Source organism: Euleptes europaea, chromosome 17, assembly GCF_029931775.1.
Source record: "Euleptes europaea isolate rEulEur1 chromosome 17, rEulEur1.hap1, whole genome shotgun sequence".
NCBI classification, from domain to species: domain Eukaryota; kingdom Metazoa; phylum Chordata; class Lepidosauria; order Squamata; family Sphaerodactylidae; genus Euleptes; species Euleptes europaea.
Window position 1 is genome coordinate 27,213,327 of NC_079328.1, and position 17,347 is coordinate 27,230,673.

A 17,347-nucleotide genomic window follows, 5' to 3' on the forward strand; every position below is an offset into this window, starting at 1 on the left:
ATAGGTACAATTGGATGATAAAGCAAGGCATGCTTATCTCTAAGTGAAACTGCAGCCTGTTACCTGCAGTCCTCAAATCAACAGTCCCTCTGAAACATGTAGAGCTATTCATGGCCTTTGAATGTAGAAACAGGTGTTTGTTTCACATTGCTCAAGAAAGGAAGTGTTTTTTTTTTCCAGGTTAAATGGCTGATGCAATCCTGAAGCTATTTGCAAACCTGTAAGGTGTGCTAAAATGACCATTCTGCCCTTCATTGCATTGTAAAACACACACACAATTGTTTACTGCAGCATAACATACTTATGGAGTTAGGAATAGTTCATAAATTGTGGAACTCCCTGCTTAGGATGTGGTGATGGCTGCCAACTTGGAAGGATTCTAGAGAACATGAAAGCTAGCAGGCTGTCAAGATATTTTAGTTAGCCTTAATAAAAGGTATTAGATAGATTTTGCATTGGATTTTGCATACTTTGGAAATGCCATTATATTCTGATATATCTTATTTTGTTAGGCTTCTCCTGCCCTAACCTTGCTAGCCCCAGGCTAGCCTGATCTTGTCAGATCGCAGAAGCTAAGCAGGGTCGGCCTTGGTTAGTTTTTGGATGGACAACCTCCAAGGAACACCAGGGTCGTGACGTGGAGGCAGGCAATGGCAAACCACCTCCGAACGTCTCTTGCCTTGAAAACCCTGCAGTGTTGCTGTAAGTCAGCTGTGACTTGACAGCACACACACACACACACACACACACAAAGGCTTGTCCCCTCCATCTAATAGTCTACTGGTTAGGCCACATCTCCAGTAATACCCCAGGCCATTCTTCTGTGACTCTTATACCACTAAAGAAGGAAGTTCTTGTTGACCAAGAATTGTCTGGTATTAGTCTTTATTGGAGGCTGCTACGAGCTGAAACAGAACCCCTGTAAATATCAATCCAAAGGCAGGATCTGGCTCAGACCCAAAAATGTTCTCCTCTTGAACCAGCGTTCAGCTCCTGCTGGTCCAAGAACTACTGGCAGTAAAATGTCAAGACGTTTTCCTGATTGCCTCGGGCCATGATGACAGGAGGTCTCAGATCTTGTGACAGGGTTTCCAGCCAGGCCATATAGAGGCTGCTGGGACATCTCCCCTTTCTGCCTATCGGCAGGGTTCTGCAAAGGAGACAAAGGATAGAATAGTGAGTGTGGTTTGCATTTATTAGTTTGAAACGGAGATTGTGGGGAAAGAGAGGACAGTTGCATTGGTAAATGCTTTGCTTTGGGTCTTTCCTTCATAAATGAAAACCTGCAGTTTGCTGGCTGCACCACTAGACAGTGTAAGAGTACAAACTATAGGTAATAGGACGGTTAACAAATTTAGCTTGGAGTGAAGTGGGTTCTACCCAGTAAAGCAGCCCCATGAAAGACTTGTGCTCTAAAGAATGGAACAGCTACATATGTAGGGTTGCCAACCTGCAGGTACTAGCTGGAGATCTCCTGCTATTACAACTGATTTTCAGTTCACCTGGAGAAAATGGCCACTTTGGCCATTGGACTCTATGGCACTGAAGTCCCTCCCCAAACCCCGTCTTCCTCAGGCTCCGCCCCAAAAACCTCCCGCCAGTGGCCAAGAGGGACCTGGGAATCCTAATTACACCACACTGTCTTTCATGAGGTGGCTGCTGTTGAACAGTAGCAAGCAGCCAGGCCTGAGTAAGTCATGCAAGTCAGTGATAGCCAATCACCTGGTGGGTGCTGCCAGGCCTGGCGCCAATGAGCCCTCCTTCAAAGGGAAAACAGCCCTGCAAAAGGCCCTGCCCCTGCCCCTCCCCTCCCCTGGCTACAACCAAGGCTTGAATACTGTTGTGATTGCCTAGCAATGGCCACTGAAGGCATTCTTTCAGGTTTATAGAAAGATCTGTCATATCTGTTTATGGTTCCACAGATTTGGCCATGCTGAGAATTAGATATATTGATATATTATTGATATATATTATTGATATATTTATTGGCATAGTATATATTGATATATTTGTTTAAAACATCTCTACCCTGTACTTGGACTCGACGACATTGAAGTCCCTACCCTCCCAAACCCCACTCTCCTTAGGCTCCGCCTCGAAAACCTCCTGCCGGTGGCAAAGAGGGACCTGGCAACCCTATAGATATGCAATGAACAGTTATTTCATTGCTCCCTCCTGTGGCCAAATTACTTTCCCGGGTGGCGTGTTTCCCCCCACCCCTTCTTGTTCCCAAATGAAAATCGATGTGACCATGAACAATTCACTGTGTAGCCAGTTGCTCCAAGGGTAGAATGAAGCTATTATCTTTCCAGCGATAAGGATCATCATTATAATAATAAAGTGATTAGGACTGTCCGTCTCCAGGTGAGGCCTAGCGATCTCTCAGAACTACAGCTGTTCTCCAGACTACTGTGATCAGTCCCCCTGCAAAAAGTGGCTGCTTTGAAGGGTGGAATTCATACCCTGCTGAGGGGTGGACTTTATACCCAGCTGAGGTATCCCTCTCCCCAAATCTCCAGTAATTTTCCAACCCAGTGGTGACAACTCTATTCCAGAGAGTTCACAGCAGGGCAGGAGGGAAGAATTTGTGACTGCACAGAAGACCGCTCAATGAACAATTATTCATCATGGTCACTTCTTTGCAGTCCAACACTGGGAAATGAGCAAGCTGGCTTACTGAAGGAGGCAGGTGTGAAGCTCTTAAAGTAAGAGACCATGGTGGACTACCTTCCTGACAGCGGCTCAGTGTCCCAGACTAAAATGCACTCAGAGGCGTTTATACTGGAGCAGGAGGCTGCTCTACAAACACCCCCACCAAAATCCCCTGCAGAAATGTGGCAGGGAAAGGCAGGCCATGGTGGAGTGAGCCAAGATTTTTAAAGGACATTGAACATTCATCCAGTGAAGACAAAGATCAGGATGGGTAGCCATTTTTGTCTACCCCTAGCAGTAGTAAATTTCTGGCAGGGTATGAGCTTTCATGAGCTGAAGAAGCTGAAGAAGTATCTGAAGAAGTGAGGTGTGGCTCACGAAAGCTCATACCCTGCCAGGAATTTTGTTAGTCTTTAAGATGCTACTGGACTTTTGCTCTTTTTTACTATAAGGAACACCTGTGTGAAGATGCTTGACAGGGTCTTCCTGGAACCTGAATGACCAATACAAAGCTACGTAGGATCTTTAGTAGAAAAAGTATGCCTCACATCTAAAGTATGTAAGAGGTTTCTGGAGATGTTAGAAGGAGCTGGAAACAATACCATAAGGACAGTGTCCAGAGATATGTAGAAATGAGAAACAACCCCTGGCAGGGAATCTAGGCCAGGGCATAGGAACATAAGAACATAAATAGTGGTTTAATGTACCCAATGTTCAAAGCCCAAAGATAGCACATGCATGCCTGTCTCCTGTTATCCTGGAATCCTAGAAACATGAGGACAGAGGGCAGGCACAAGCCTGTATCAGGGGGCTCTTGGGCAAGCAACCAGCCTGCCACTTGTTTTCCTTCATCCTTGTTCATGTGAGTGTGCTAAGTGCTGTCAAGTCACTTCCGACTCATGGCAACCAATGAATCAATGTCCTCCAAAATGTCCTGTCCTTAACAGCCTTGCTCAGATCTTGCAAATTGAGGGCCATGGCTTCCTTTATAAGAGTCAATCCATCTCTTGTTGGCTCTTCCTCTTTTCCTGCTGCCTTCAACTTTTCCTAGCATGATTGTCTTTTCCAGTGACTCTTGTCTTCTCATAATGTGAGCAAAGTACGACAGCCTCAATTTAGTCCACACCTATATATATTGCTGTGTTGATATTTAACTTGCTGCAGCTGTGGCATTTGGTGTACCATAAGCCTAAATATCCATCATTACCTGCCACACTAAAGGCAGCCCCCCCCCCCCACATGTGGCTGGTGCTTGGTCAACATGCTGTTTCTAGCACCCATCTGCGGCTGCAGAAACCGGAGAATTCTTGCAAAGCTCCTGAGGGGGCCGATCAGATGCTGCTTTCAGCATGGTGGGTTACGAATTATACAGGTGTGAGCCGAGCAATACATTTCCGTAAACGGCTTCTCCTTGGAGGGTGACAAAAGCTTCCTGAAGGACAGTGTGAAATTTCAGCTGGTGAAAATAAAACAGGAGATTGTATCTGAGGATGTGGCCTCTAGTCCGCAAAAGCTGGTGCTGGAATCCAGTTCTGTTAGATTTTTAGGTGCTGCTAGACCCCCGTTTATTTTTGCCATAATGAATTCACATGGAATTATTGGAATTATCTGGAATTATTGTCACTCTGGTTGATTTGTAACTCCCTGTTACTCACATGAATATGAGAGCTGCATCCCGAGAGTAATCCAGCAAGATTTCGTTCATCCTCACTTGCCGAAGGGACTGAGGGAAGGAAAAAGGGCAGAAATTACAACAGAACATGGTTGGCATAATGCAGATACACTTTTGTTCAGGTGCTTCCTCTTTTGCATCTCTGGAAATATATTCACATTCCACACAGACACAGTTCAGGTACTGAAGCTGAAGTGGGAAGCTTCCCCTTGCTAGTGCTGCCTGGGGTTGTGGCTAGCTGGGCCCGAAACCGACTTCTTTTCCTCCCAGGGTTGCCAACTTCCAGGTGGGACCTGGAGATCACCCAGAATTACAACTAATCTCCAGACTACAGAGATCAGTTCCCCTGGTAGCAGGTGCTCAGCTTAGGGTTGTCAACCTCCAGGTGGTAGCAGGAGCTCTCCTGCTATTACAACTGATCTCCAGCTGATAGAAATCAGTTCACCTGGAGAAAATGGCCCTTTGGCAATTGGACTCTATGGCACTGAAGTCCCTCCCCTCCCCAAACCCCGCCATCTTCAGGCTCTGCCCCCCAAATCTCCAGTTATTTCCCAACCCGGAGCTGGCAACCCTATTCACCAGAGTCCACCGCTCTTAACCAGTATACCACACTATACTGGTTTTCCTACTCCACACTGTGGCAGGAGCCACTAGGGAAACCTCAGATCCACATGTTGCAGCCTTGTGTAGTCATCTGGAAAGACTATAAATGTTTCCAGGTTAGTCTAGGGCTTTGCCTCGACAGAAGTACTTTTAGAAGAGCTAGATTGGCTCCTCATTTTACCGTTGTTTAAGGTCTAGCATGGATAGGGTTGCCAACCTCCAGGTACTAGCTGCAGATCTCCTGCTATTACAACTGATCTCTAGCCAATAGAGATCAGTTCACCTGAAGGAAATGGCCGCTTTGGCCATTGGACTCTGTGGCATTGAAGCCCCTCCCCTCCCCAAACCCCAGCCTCCTCAGACTCCTCCCCAAAAACCTCCAGGTATTTCCCAACCTGGAGCTGGCAACCCTATTTGCCCACCACCGATTTAGCACATTAGCTCTTCAGGACTTCAGCCTTTCCTCCGGAAGCCCTAAAGGCATTGAGGCCCTGGGACTGCCCAAAAGGTGGCAAGCCTTATCTTCTGTAAGCCATCCGGCATTGGTCCCAAACATCTGTAAACATCTGTAAACCATCTGGCATTGGTCCCAAACCTTAGCTTTGTTTTTGGCGACCTCCTCGTCAGAAATCTTCCATGGACAGTCGTGTCTCAACTCATTTACCACCGCCTCATCTTTGAAGCCATCATGAAGTCTGAATGGAGCGATTAAATCATCAAATCTCTTCACACTGTGTACAAAGCCATGGATTCCTCTGAGCAACCATTTGCGCTTGGTAACAAAGAGCCTCCCAAGGTTATTCCCTCCCCAGGAGATTCCTGTATTTACTGTAAAGTTGAACCATTGATTCCCTGTAGATCCCAGTCAGCCATGGGGGGCTGGCATAGATCCATTAAAAAAAAAAAAACCTTCTGCCCACAAATTATTAATTGAGACCCTGAACATCATTCTGTCCTTTACTCTTGTTAAGATATTTTCAGGTGGGGCTGTTTCAGTTGTAATGTTAACATGTTCGCATTTTTCCTGACAGTTTAGGATCACATTCTGTGGGCGGATTCCCACTGGGAACTAAGGAGGGATTAATCCATCACATCTGTTGTAGTCATCAGTTCAGTGAATGACTTGGAGCTAGGGTTGTGCAAAAAAAAAAAATCTGGTAAATTTCAGGTTCGGGTTTATTGGGCCCGATTTTTTGGGGGGTAAACCCAGAATAAATAATAAATAAATAATAAATAAGCCGAATATCCATAGAGGTAAATTTGTATTTCGGTTTTATTTCTGGGTTTACTGAGAAATTTGGGCCCATTATAGACTATGGGGATTTTTTGAAGCTCCCATGGGGAGATTTTGGGGGGTAAAGTCCCCTTATTTGCAGCATGGCTGCAAGGGACTCTTGTTAAATGGACACCGAAATTTGGTGAACTTTGGGATAGGGGGTTCAATTTTATGGGCTCACAAAGGGGTTGCCCCCATCCTCCAGACATTTGCGAGCCAAGCTGTCCATTGGTTTTTAGGTTCAGCAGTTCAGTGTTGCCGAGGACTGGCAAGAGGAACCGATTGGTCTGTATTAATAACAGAGACAGAAATCTTTAAGCATGCAAATTTTTATTTTCTTTGCACTTTGTGTGTACTATGTGGTAAAAAAAAAGTATTTTAAAATGTTCAAAAGCAGAATAGAAATCAAATAGATTCCTCTGCTCAAGAACAAAAGACTTGTGAGCTTCCCTGACACCTCTGCTTGCCCACATGACAACCACACTCCTAGAAAAGCCCTCCCTGCTCCTCTGCTTTGGGCCACAATTGTACTTGACTGTACAATGCATATACATGTAGAAGGAGCTAAGTTTATAGACAAAAATGAGCGAGCAAAAGAGTTATTGTAGTCATATTTACTGTTCAGATTGAGGTTTCTGATTGATATCTGGAAGGATGTTAACCTCATGGAATCCAAGTCGGAACTTGCTTAGCAGGGAAATTATTCTGTAAAAGGGGAAAGGTAGAGAAAAGGATTTCCCATGTTTAATAATACAACTTTGATATTTGAATGTCCACTCTCCACACCCTAAACCAGGCATCCCCGACATGATGCCTGCGAGTTAGGGTGGCCAACCTCCAGGTACTAGCTGGAGATCTCCTCCTATTACAACTGATCTCCAGCCGATAGAGATCAGTTCACCTGGAGAAAATGGCTGCTTTGGCAATCGGACTCTATGGTGTTGAAATCCCTCCCCTCCCTAAACCCCACCCTCTTCAGGCTCTGCCCCCAAACCTCCCGCCGGTGGCAAAGAGGGATCTGGCAACCCTACTGTGAGTGCCATGGTATTTTCTGGAGCCCACCAACAAGTGCTTGAGGAAGTGGCTGGGGCAAGACAGGGGTTTAGCCCAGCAAGGCTTCTGATTGGCTCTGCTGATATTTTATAACATTGCTTTGGCAGCAGCTGCCACCACAGCACAAAGATCTTCACTGTGTGACTGAAGTTAAGCCACGGCAATCATTTTGTGGCCAGCTCTGCCTCCTGCAGCCGCCGTTTTGTGGCAGCTATTTTGTCATGGCACCCACCATGCTGTGTCAGAATTCCAAAGGTGCCCACTGGCTCAAAATGTTGGGGACACCTTCCCTAAACCTTCTCTATAATCTCAGGAAACATCTTTCTTTGTGTGAGAGATAAATGTTTGGCTGAGAATTGTGAGTGTGGGCGGTAACTCAAAAGATATCTAATCTCTTAGCCCATGTAATAGTAATAGTAATAAATTTCGAAGGATATCAGGGTTCCCAGGACACAGAATGAAAATTCCTAGCATAAGGATCTAGATGTTACGGGCTAAGAGATTAGATGTCTTTAATAATAATAATAATAAGTTTTAAAGGGAAGTATAAAATAGCAAATAAAGACATAGTCCATTTTTTGCAAAGGAAAATAATAATAATATATACACAAGATATACTATATGATATATGACAATAACAGTAATGATGATAAACAATATTGAGAATAAATGGTTATAAAATAACTGCTATTATAAATCTAATCTAAGATAACTATTATTATAAATCTAAACATGAATTTCTAAAAATAATTCCTGGATATTGAAAAATAAGTTCATATAATAAAGGTAAAGGTAGTCCCTGTGGAAGCACCAGGTCGTGACTGACCCATGGGGAACATAAGAACATAAGAATGGCCCTGCTGGATCAGACCAAGGCCCATCAAGTCCAGCAGTCTGTTCACACAGTGGCCAACCAGGTGCCTCTAGGAAGCCACTAACAAGATGAGTGCAGCAGCACCATCCTGCCTGTGTTCCACCGCACCCAGAATAATAGGCATGCTCCTAATAGGTATGCAGCATGACTAATATCCATTTTAACTAACAGCCATGAATGCCCCTCTCCTCCATGAATATGTCCACTCCCCTCTTAAAGCCCTCCAAGCTGGCAGCCATCACCACATCCTGGGGCAGGGAGTTCCACAATTTAACTATGCGTTGTGTGAAAAAATACTTCCTTTTTTCTGTTTTGAATCTCTCACCCTCCAGCTTTAGCAGATGACCCCGTGTTCTAGTATTATGGGAGAGGGAGAAAAACCTCTCCCTGTCCACTCTCTCCAAACCATGCATAATTTTATAGACCTCTATCATGTCTCCCCTCATCACAACGTTTACTAGGCGGACTATGTTTTACAGGGTGATTTGCCTCCATGATCTATTGAATATTTTTTACGTAGACATAAAGAGATGTTTAAAACTTTGGGGGCATGAGTTGTATTAGATCTTGAACTGAGCCAAATCAGACAGTGATTCAGCCGGTGCACCACTGTCCACCTCTGGTACACAGAAGAAAATGTAGGGTTTGTGTGTCTGGCAAAATCAATAAAAGAAGCCTCCTTACATCTATAGGCCAGAGATGGTCAGGTGATACTCCTTGATCCCTATAAAAGCTTCTGGGCTGAGTTGTTTGCTGGACTGAACAACTAGAAGGCCTGTTCTTGCTGAATAACAGAGTACCTGTATCTCACTCCGCCCTCAGTTTGCCATGAGCTTGATCTCCTAGGTCCTCAGCACACTTCATGTGCTTCCTCAAGTATCTTGCACATATTAATTAGGGACCTTGGATATTTTTGATCTTACCCAAAGCTCTATGAACATTTATTGAAAGTTTCCTTCCAAACACACAGAGGTTGACTATGGACCAAGCCTTTCCCTTATACAGGGAAACGGAACAGAAGTGACTTTGAATTATTCCAGAATTCTAGCCATATCACCTAGAAGAACTGGCAAAAAACTTACGCCTTCCTCTCTTCATCCATCCTGTTGATCTGCCCACCAACAAACACCCGAATCTTGCATTTCCCCCACCTCTTCTTGCGGCCAAGGAGGTATGGGATCAAGAGTGTCAGACCTGCAAAATGGGAGAGCATGGGAGAGTTTTTTAATTAAAAAACAACAACCCAAATAACTATGAAAAGTCTGAAAGGGAGTCATCTGTAAGACTCTCCCTAGAAACATGGGCATTAGTTGTACCCTATATGGTTAAAAAGAGAATTCTTGGCTGCTTTTGCTGTGGATCACTTGACAGAAACATCAGAATGAAGCAATAAAGCATGAAAATACCCTGACTTCAATACCTCTGTGAGTCAGCAATACACTCTTACCCCTGTCCTATATATAAACAGGGTAAATATTGGTAAAAAGGGCCTTTTGACATAGAGTTTTAAAGTTTTTGGGTAGGATTTAAATTTTTAGTATTTGTCAAGAAGAATTTCAAATTGTAAATTGGTTTATCGGTTTATCGGTTATTTTTATCCTGCAGTTTGTGTTTGGTATATACCATGTTTGTTGGCAGTTGCTACATGAGTTCGGTTATATACTCATCTTATTCCTTTTGTTAATCCCCTGTACCTGTTTTTGGGCTGGCCGTGGACCATAATAAAGTTTAATGGTAAAAAATGGGTAAATATTGGGCATGCATGTACTTGGCATGCTTGAATGCAATCCTCGAAGTGAAAAAGTTTTCAGAGTCTTATTGGGAACCAAAATTACCTCCATCATCAAATAGCCAGTAGATGTCAATGGTTTTCTTTCCCTGCTCCACCTGGAAAATAGTGCTTGCCTGCTGTTCTGCTACCAGAGCATCAGGATCCACTAGAAACGCAGGGAAAAAAACCTTGTTGCATGATAAAGAAATCATCCCCAAGATTTCTGAAGCAACCCATGTAGTGATATTACAATTTGCTCAGGCAACGAAATGAGCCTATTGGCTACGCAGAGATGTCTGACTGTCACTCTATACAGTTCAGAATAGTGACACAGTTAAACTGGTACATGATAAGGCCATTTATATTATCGATATGCCTTTAGATGGAAGCTGGCAGTTTTACCAGTAACAGAATGAACAAAATCTCTGAATCTGCACCTCTTAATTTCAAAGAAAGCCTAGTCTCTGAGACCTTAACACTTGAGACAAAATATTGCAAGACTGAGAGGTCAGATGAAAAAGCAGCTTTGGGAGCCCTGATTCAGACTGGATTGTGGGAAGTTAACCCTTTCTCCATGTCATTTTCTCAATTTCAATTTCCCTCACCACAGAAAACTACTCTTTGTCCCAAGGTGTGAGGGGGATATAAATATATAAAGCTGTCTTATACCAAGTTAGGTTATACCAGGCTCGATTCATGTAGGTTCTACATGAATCTTATCAGACCATTGGTCCATCAAGTTCATTATCATCTACTCAGACCAGTAGCATCCTCCAGGGTCTTAAGCAGACGTCTTTCCCATCACCTACCACCTGATCCTTTTAACTATCTCTGAGATACTGGGAATTGAACCTGAGACTTTCTGCATGCTGAGCAGATGCTCTACCACTGAGTCACTGTCCCTTCTGGTAGCCCAGTATTTGTCTATTCTGTGTCTGGCTCAAGGATAAGGTTCAGGAGTAAAGTCAGGGGCTAAAGCCAACAGTATATCACAGCCATTGCTCCAGTTAAGGCTGTGGGTGAACTGAGGCCTTAAATACTACTGCAAGGAGTAGGAACGTCCTCCCCTCCAGGAGCAGGCTACCAGTACTTAAAGGTACTGTGCCTGATTACAGCAGCAAGTGCCGTGATGGGACTGAGGTGGTTCAGGCCTTGGAGAGTTGGTACTTGGGTGAGACCTGTGGTTCAGCAGCAGGCCCTGGGGTGGAGGGTTCAGGGTCCAAGTCTGAGTCCGAAGATAAGGCTGTTTCCCAGGGTGAACAGGCTAACTCAGAATCTTGGGCCTCCTCCTGCACACCAAAGGGGGGGGGGTCCTGGAAGAGTCCAAGCTACCTCATTCTGTGGTGGTAGCAGGTGCTCAGTTTAGGGTTGTCAACCTCCAGGTGGTGGCAGGAGCTCTCCTGCTATTACAACTGATCTCCAGCTGATAGAAATCAGTTCATCTGGAGAAAATGGCTGCTTTGGCAATTGAAGTCCCTCCCCAAACCCCGCCCTCCTCAGGCTCTGCCCAAAAAACCTCCCGTTGATGGCAAAGAGGGACCTGGCAACCCTAGCTCAACTCCCTCCTCCTCTGAGTCTTTGGCTTTTTCGTCTGACGAGGAGGAGTCTGCGTGCTGGTCCATGACATTCTGACTAGAGTTGCCATCTCCGGGTTGGGAAATACCTGGAGATTTGGGGCGTAGAGCCTGAGGAGGGCGGGGTTTGGGAAGGAGAGGGACTTCAATGCCATAAAGTCCAATTGCCAAGGCGGCCATTTTCTCCAGGTGAACTGATCTCTATCGGCTGGATATCAGTTGTTCTAGCAGGAGATCTCCAGCTATTACCTGGAGGTTGGCAACCCTACACTGAAGATGTGAATGGATTGAACTTGGAATCTCACGCATGCAAAGCATATACTCTGTTGCTGAGCCACGGACTTTCCCCTACTAGACAAGTACTTGTATGCTTCCTCCTGCAGAGGAAATAGTAGGATGTATGTGTGTGATGAGGGTACAGTTTAAATCAACACAGCAGTGGATTGGAAAGGTTAACTCCACCCATGACCTCAATCCAGTTTCACTACCCCACTCCTTCTCCCTTGCCACTTGTATTTTTAAAGATAAAACGTAGGAGACACTGATGACAGATCTCTTGTGCCACCCTCAATCAGCTGCTCCACACAGGAGGCTCCGCTAATTGCACAATTAATTGGAAGATGAACATTTGTGCTCCACAAAGAGAAACCTGCTTAGAACTGACGTGTGCTTATTGCTGCAGGGGCATCACCGTTCTTCTGGGGATCTTCTACTGGGTCAAAAACTGGGTTAACTGGAAAAGAGGAAATGATAAACGTATGTGAAAGAGAGAGATGACACTTTGCAATTAATAAGCAGACTGATTTTTTCCCCACACAAGGGACTCATTTATACTTCAGCTATTTGGTAGGGGGGGGGGTGACAGCGTATTCCACTTGTGTTTTTGATTGTGCCTTGACGCTAAGCAATATTAAATATAGCCATGTTATATCAAGTCAGAACAGTGGTCCATTTATCCCATTACCCTCCGATTGGTAGCCACCCTCAGGCAGAAATCTTCCCCAGTTCAGCTACGGTCTTTTATGCATGGCTGTTTCACCCCTCCAATGACTTCTGGTCTTTGTGTTGATTATGCATGCCGTTTCCGACCTCACTCTCCCCCTGCCTTTCCCCACATTTTGTTTGTGTTTTCAACACCGAAATAAAACAGGTCTCTGAAGACAGGAGCAAAACCTGGGGAAATGCAGGGGGAGAGCGAGGCTACCTCTGGTGGCTGGAAAAAGCATGCATAATCAATACAAAGACCCAAAATTATCGGAGGGGTGCTGGCAAGTGAAACAGCCATGCATAAAAGACCTATCTTTCTAGCTTTGTAGCAATCACTTAGACCACTACAGCAATCAGATAAACAGCACCACCTTCCAGAAATTCTTCTGATGGGCCCCTGGCAGTTCTTGGTAGGTATGGGTGCAAAGTGTATGTATATTTTCAATGGGAACAACCTCTTTTTATTGCTCCACGGGCCATTTGTTTCCCCATGGCTTTGTTTCTTCTTTGCAAAACAGCAGCTGCTCATGAAAACAGACCATTCATTAATCTGACTCTAATCAGAACCCAGCCCCAGGAGAAATGGACCACAAGAAGTACTTACTATGAGCTTGCATCAGTCTGGAAATATTTAGCCCTTCTTTCATCCTCATCATGCACACGCCATACTTGAAGTCAAAAGCATCACTAGAAGGGAAGGGGAGACAACAAGAAATAACAGGATCATGAAGCAGAGGCAGGCAATGGCAAACCACCTCCAAACATCTCTTGCCTTGAAAACCCTATGGAGTCACCATAAGTCAATTGTGACTTGATGGCAAAAAAAAAAGGATAAAAGGCAGACGGACGAATAATCTATGCTGTCCTAAATTTCTTGGAGGAACAACATAATAAAACAGACTATATAGACAGATGAGTGCAAAGAGAGTGAGATACAGAATGACAAAGCAAGTTGAGGAGAAAACCTCATCACTAGAATAGCATATGAGCTGGTATAATGGGGCAGAAGGAGGAAGGAGGAAGGAGTGAGACAAGGAAAGGGGCCTTAATTGCAAGAAAATGAATGAATTAATGAACTTAAAAATTCACATGATGGCTTTACCATGTAACAAAAAGACTAATGATAGGCCTGCAGCAACACAAGAAAAGAAAACATGATGCATGACATGTAACAGCAGGTTTAACAACAATCTCCTAGTTCTCATCTTTATTTAGGCTTTATCACTTAGAACCATAGATTGGGAGTCACATGAATGAAGATTCCTCTTTACAAAAGCTCCCTCTGCATAGATAACTAGCATGTCAGGTAGTGGAATTATAACAGAGCTTCCTTCCTGACATCTTAGTTTTCTAAGTGCAGGGATTTTTTAAAAATTCTATAAATAGTGGAAACATTCAAGCATATGAGCCTCACCAGCATCCTGACATGATACAGCTAAGATAAAGGCTGAGAATTAGATTTAAGACAGTCAAAACTGCAGATTCACTTTAACAGATTATAAGGAAGCCAACTTACTGCAGAATCCCAACGTAATCTTCCACTGTTTGGGGATGAGCCACTTGCCAATTTTTCTTGTATCCAATCACTAAGACATTGGGTTTCATTTTCCCAAGACCGGTAGCCTTTATCAAAGAAACAGAAGGACTTAAAACACACACACACATTTTTACACTCATTAACATTACTATTTTTGTTAGTTTTGAGCAAGGGATGGCATAGAACTACTGCTTTTGAGTTGGATAAGAGCACTTAATGAAGCTTTCCTTTGAATATCAAATATTACATCAGAACTGTATGATAAAGACCAAGGATCTTACTGGCTTCATCTGTGCTTAACTGAATTAAGTAGTTGATATAGCAACTATGAGCATGAGCTATGAACTAGGCTGCCCCTAGTTCAGGTGAGCAATGAATTCACCAGGGCCATAGCTCAGTAGCTTGGTTGCATGTTAATGGACCCAGGTTCAATCCCTGCCATCTCCAGTTTAAAGGATCTCCAGTAACAGGCATTGGCAAAGACTGTTCTATGCCTGAACCCTTGGAATTGTTGCTATCAGACAAAGCAGAAGATATTGAGCAAGGTGGACCAATGGCCTGACTCTGTATATATATTCATAAGGCTCATCCTTATGATGGGGAAACACCCCTTTTGCTATAAAAAAAAGATGGATTTTATGTGAGAATCTTGTATGTGTGCTATCAAGTCGCTTTTGACTTATGGCAATTCTATGAATAAATGTCCTCCAAAATGTCCTAAGCCTTGCTGAGGTCTTGCAAACTGAGGGCCGTGGCTTCCTTTATTGAGTCAATCCATCTCATGTTGGGTTTCCTCTTTTCCTGCTGCCTTCCATTTTTCCTAGCATTATTGTCTTTTCTAGTGACTCTTGTCTTCTCATCACGTGACCAAAGTATGATAGCCTCAGTTTGGTCATTTTAGCTTCTAGGGAGAGTTCAGTCTTCCTTTGATCGAGAAGGATCTTAGCTGGCCAAAATGTCATTTCTGGAACTAAGGCAAGTCACTTGGTGTAAGCATCCAAGGTCTGACACCTACATAGTTGTCTAAGTAGAACAGTGATCCCCAATGTGGTGTCTGTGGGCACCATAGACTTTGCCAATGGGTTTCCTGGTGCCCATTTGCTTCTTCCCCAGAACATCATTCCCCCAAATAAAAGAGCCAATCCTGGCATTCCTCTGCCTCACTGGACCAGAAGAACCCAGAAAATTCATAGCTTTGAACAAAACTCCAGAAGAGCTGGGTACAGAACAAACACTTGTAAAGAGTCCATTGGTCTGCACTTTTTATGAGAGACCTGTTTCATACCCCCACACACACACGCACCCTTTCTGAAGTCAAAGGTAAACCCCTTCCTTCCCATGGAACCCTTGAAATATTGTCTAGCAAGCAGGGGGGCTTTTGGTCAGCTTCTGCTTGCTTTTGGTCAGCTCTGTCAGCTTTCTCCCATACAATGCCTGGCAGTCTCCTGAGGGAGACATAAAAAACCAGAAAAGTTGTGCACATTTGAAAGTTGCTAGAAAGTGGATTTTATTTTGTCTCTGTGTTCTGAGTTTCCCTTCGGCCTGCTCTGAATAAATATTTTAAAACTGGAGGCGTACTCTGAGAAACTTTCTGTGTTCATCTCCCCCACCCTCCCAAACTTCAGTTTGCCCTACCGAGTATCCAGCTGTGGGGGAGGCAGCTGCCTTGTGGAGCCAAGGAATTTGCTGGGACTTATTCTAAGGTAAAGAAGGTCCTTCTCCTATCCTACACACAGACACATGGGTCCTTCTCCTATCCTACACACAGACACAGATATGTGTGAGCTCTGGCAGGAGAGACCTGGGACTGGCCCATTCATGTCACATATAGGTAATGTTCTCCAGGTAGCAACAGTCCACCAGAGATCAGTTGGATCTAAGAGTGCTGTGCTTTGGGAATAAAACCTTTTCAACCACATGCACCCACAAGTAATTCATTGCACCTTTACAATCCTCCTCCCCCATCAAGAATACAGGCATGATAAAAATGGCTTTCCAAAAACAGACATGTTGTCTAGATTACCAAAGTAACACAGAGAAGAAGAAGAGGAGAAGTAGTAGTTGGTTTTTATATGCTGCCTTTCTCTACCTTTTAAGGAGAATCAAACCAGTTTACCAGCTTCCAGTATGTAATAATTTCCAGTGGGAATACTGAACATTTGCAAGAACCATTTCAGGATTTCTCAGCCTAGCAGTTACAGATTTAAGCCAACTGCATGTCCTTGGCATTACGGTGTCCCATTTTGTTATTTTACCTGCATTAGTATTTGTGCCCCAGTTCTCAAGTCCTCAGCTAAGACATCAGTATAGAAAGCCTTGATCTTCCTCGTGGTGAGCCACTTGGTATGGCCCCTCGACGTGAGCTTGAGCTCAGACAACTTCTGTTTCCACGGTCCCTGTGACGAAGCAGGAAAAAGGTGCCAGAGCATGGCTTTGACATTTGGGCTTTTCTAGATTTACATCGCCCTCGACTTACCCAGTTTGGACCAGTATCTTGTTCCTGCCCACATATAGTGGAATTAAGAATGAGGATCATACTCAGGATTCTATACTTTGTCTCTTCCACCCCAAATTCCAGCTGCTTTTACAAAGGGGCAACGCTGTAGTTTATGACACTATTGTATGACTTCCTTGTTTTTAACTGCATTGTTTTCTAATTTCTGTAATCCAGTTTTTGCCTTTTTTAATCTCATGTTTTAAACTGTTTTTATTGCATTGTTTTCTAACTTTATACTCCAGTCTTATTGAAGTGTTTATTATGCATCCTATACTGTTTCTGTTGCATGGTTACATTGTGTAATCTCCCTGGAGTCTCAGCAAGGAAGGCAAACTATAACTTCTGAAATGAGAGTGCAATGTGTTATTCTGTTTCTAAAATTTAGGATTTTGAAGAACGAGATCCATTCACCTGGAGAAAATGGCAGCTTTGGCAATTGGACCCTATGGCATTGAAGTCCCTCCCCTCCCCAAACCCCGCCCTGCTCAGGCTCCGCCCCAAAAACCTCTGACCGGTAGCAAAGAGGGACCTGATATTCCTATTCTAAACGAGTAATCAATATCCTGAGCTATCTTTGCTGCAATGTTAGATAGGCAATAAATACTCACAATTAACACATTCCCACAGATCATAAGGCTCAGGTTTTTGGTGAAGGTGCCTACGAAATCCACCAGTGCTGGCCGGAAACTGGGAGGGCCAGTGAGGACCAAACATTGAGGCCTGGCGAAGAAACAAACAGCAGCTGTACATGTGATGAACTGAATAAAGCCTCATGGCCCTACCATGAGGCAAGGCGAGGCAGCCACCCCAGGTGCAATGTTCAGGGCAGCTGAACCCAGTTGTTGCCATAC

General features: G+C 44.1%; 1 protein-coding gene across 1 annotated transcript in view; it reads right to left on the bottom strand.

Moving 5' to 3' along the window:
* Positions 1–1,008: 1,008 nt before the first annotated feature.
* The window catches only part of SLC12A3 (solute carrier family 12 member 3), a 41,045-nt gene continuing 24,706 nt past the window's right edge, over positions 1,009–17,347 (bottom strand). The window contains exons 16-25 of the mRNA XM_056862980.1: positions 17,105–17,216; positions 16,255–16,395; positions 13,979–14,085; positions 13,067–13,149; positions 9,966–10,067; positions 9,213–9,324; positions 6,822–6,908; positions 5,523–5,658; positions 4,308–4,375; positions 1,009–1,150 (exon numbers count right to left, since the gene is read on the bottom strand). Coding sequence (XP_056718958.1) covers positions 1,009–1,150; positions 4,308–4,375; positions 5,523–5,658; positions 6,822–6,908; positions 9,213–9,324; positions 9,966–10,067; positions 13,067–13,149; positions 13,979–14,085; positions 16,255–16,395; positions 17,105–17,216 — 1,090 coding nt within the window. The remainder of the gene's footprint in view (positions 1,151–4,307; positions 4,376–5,522; positions 5,659–6,821; positions 6,909–9,212; positions 9,325–9,965; positions 10,068–13,066; positions 13,150–13,978; positions 14,086–16,254; positions 16,396–17,104; positions 17,217–17,347) is intronic.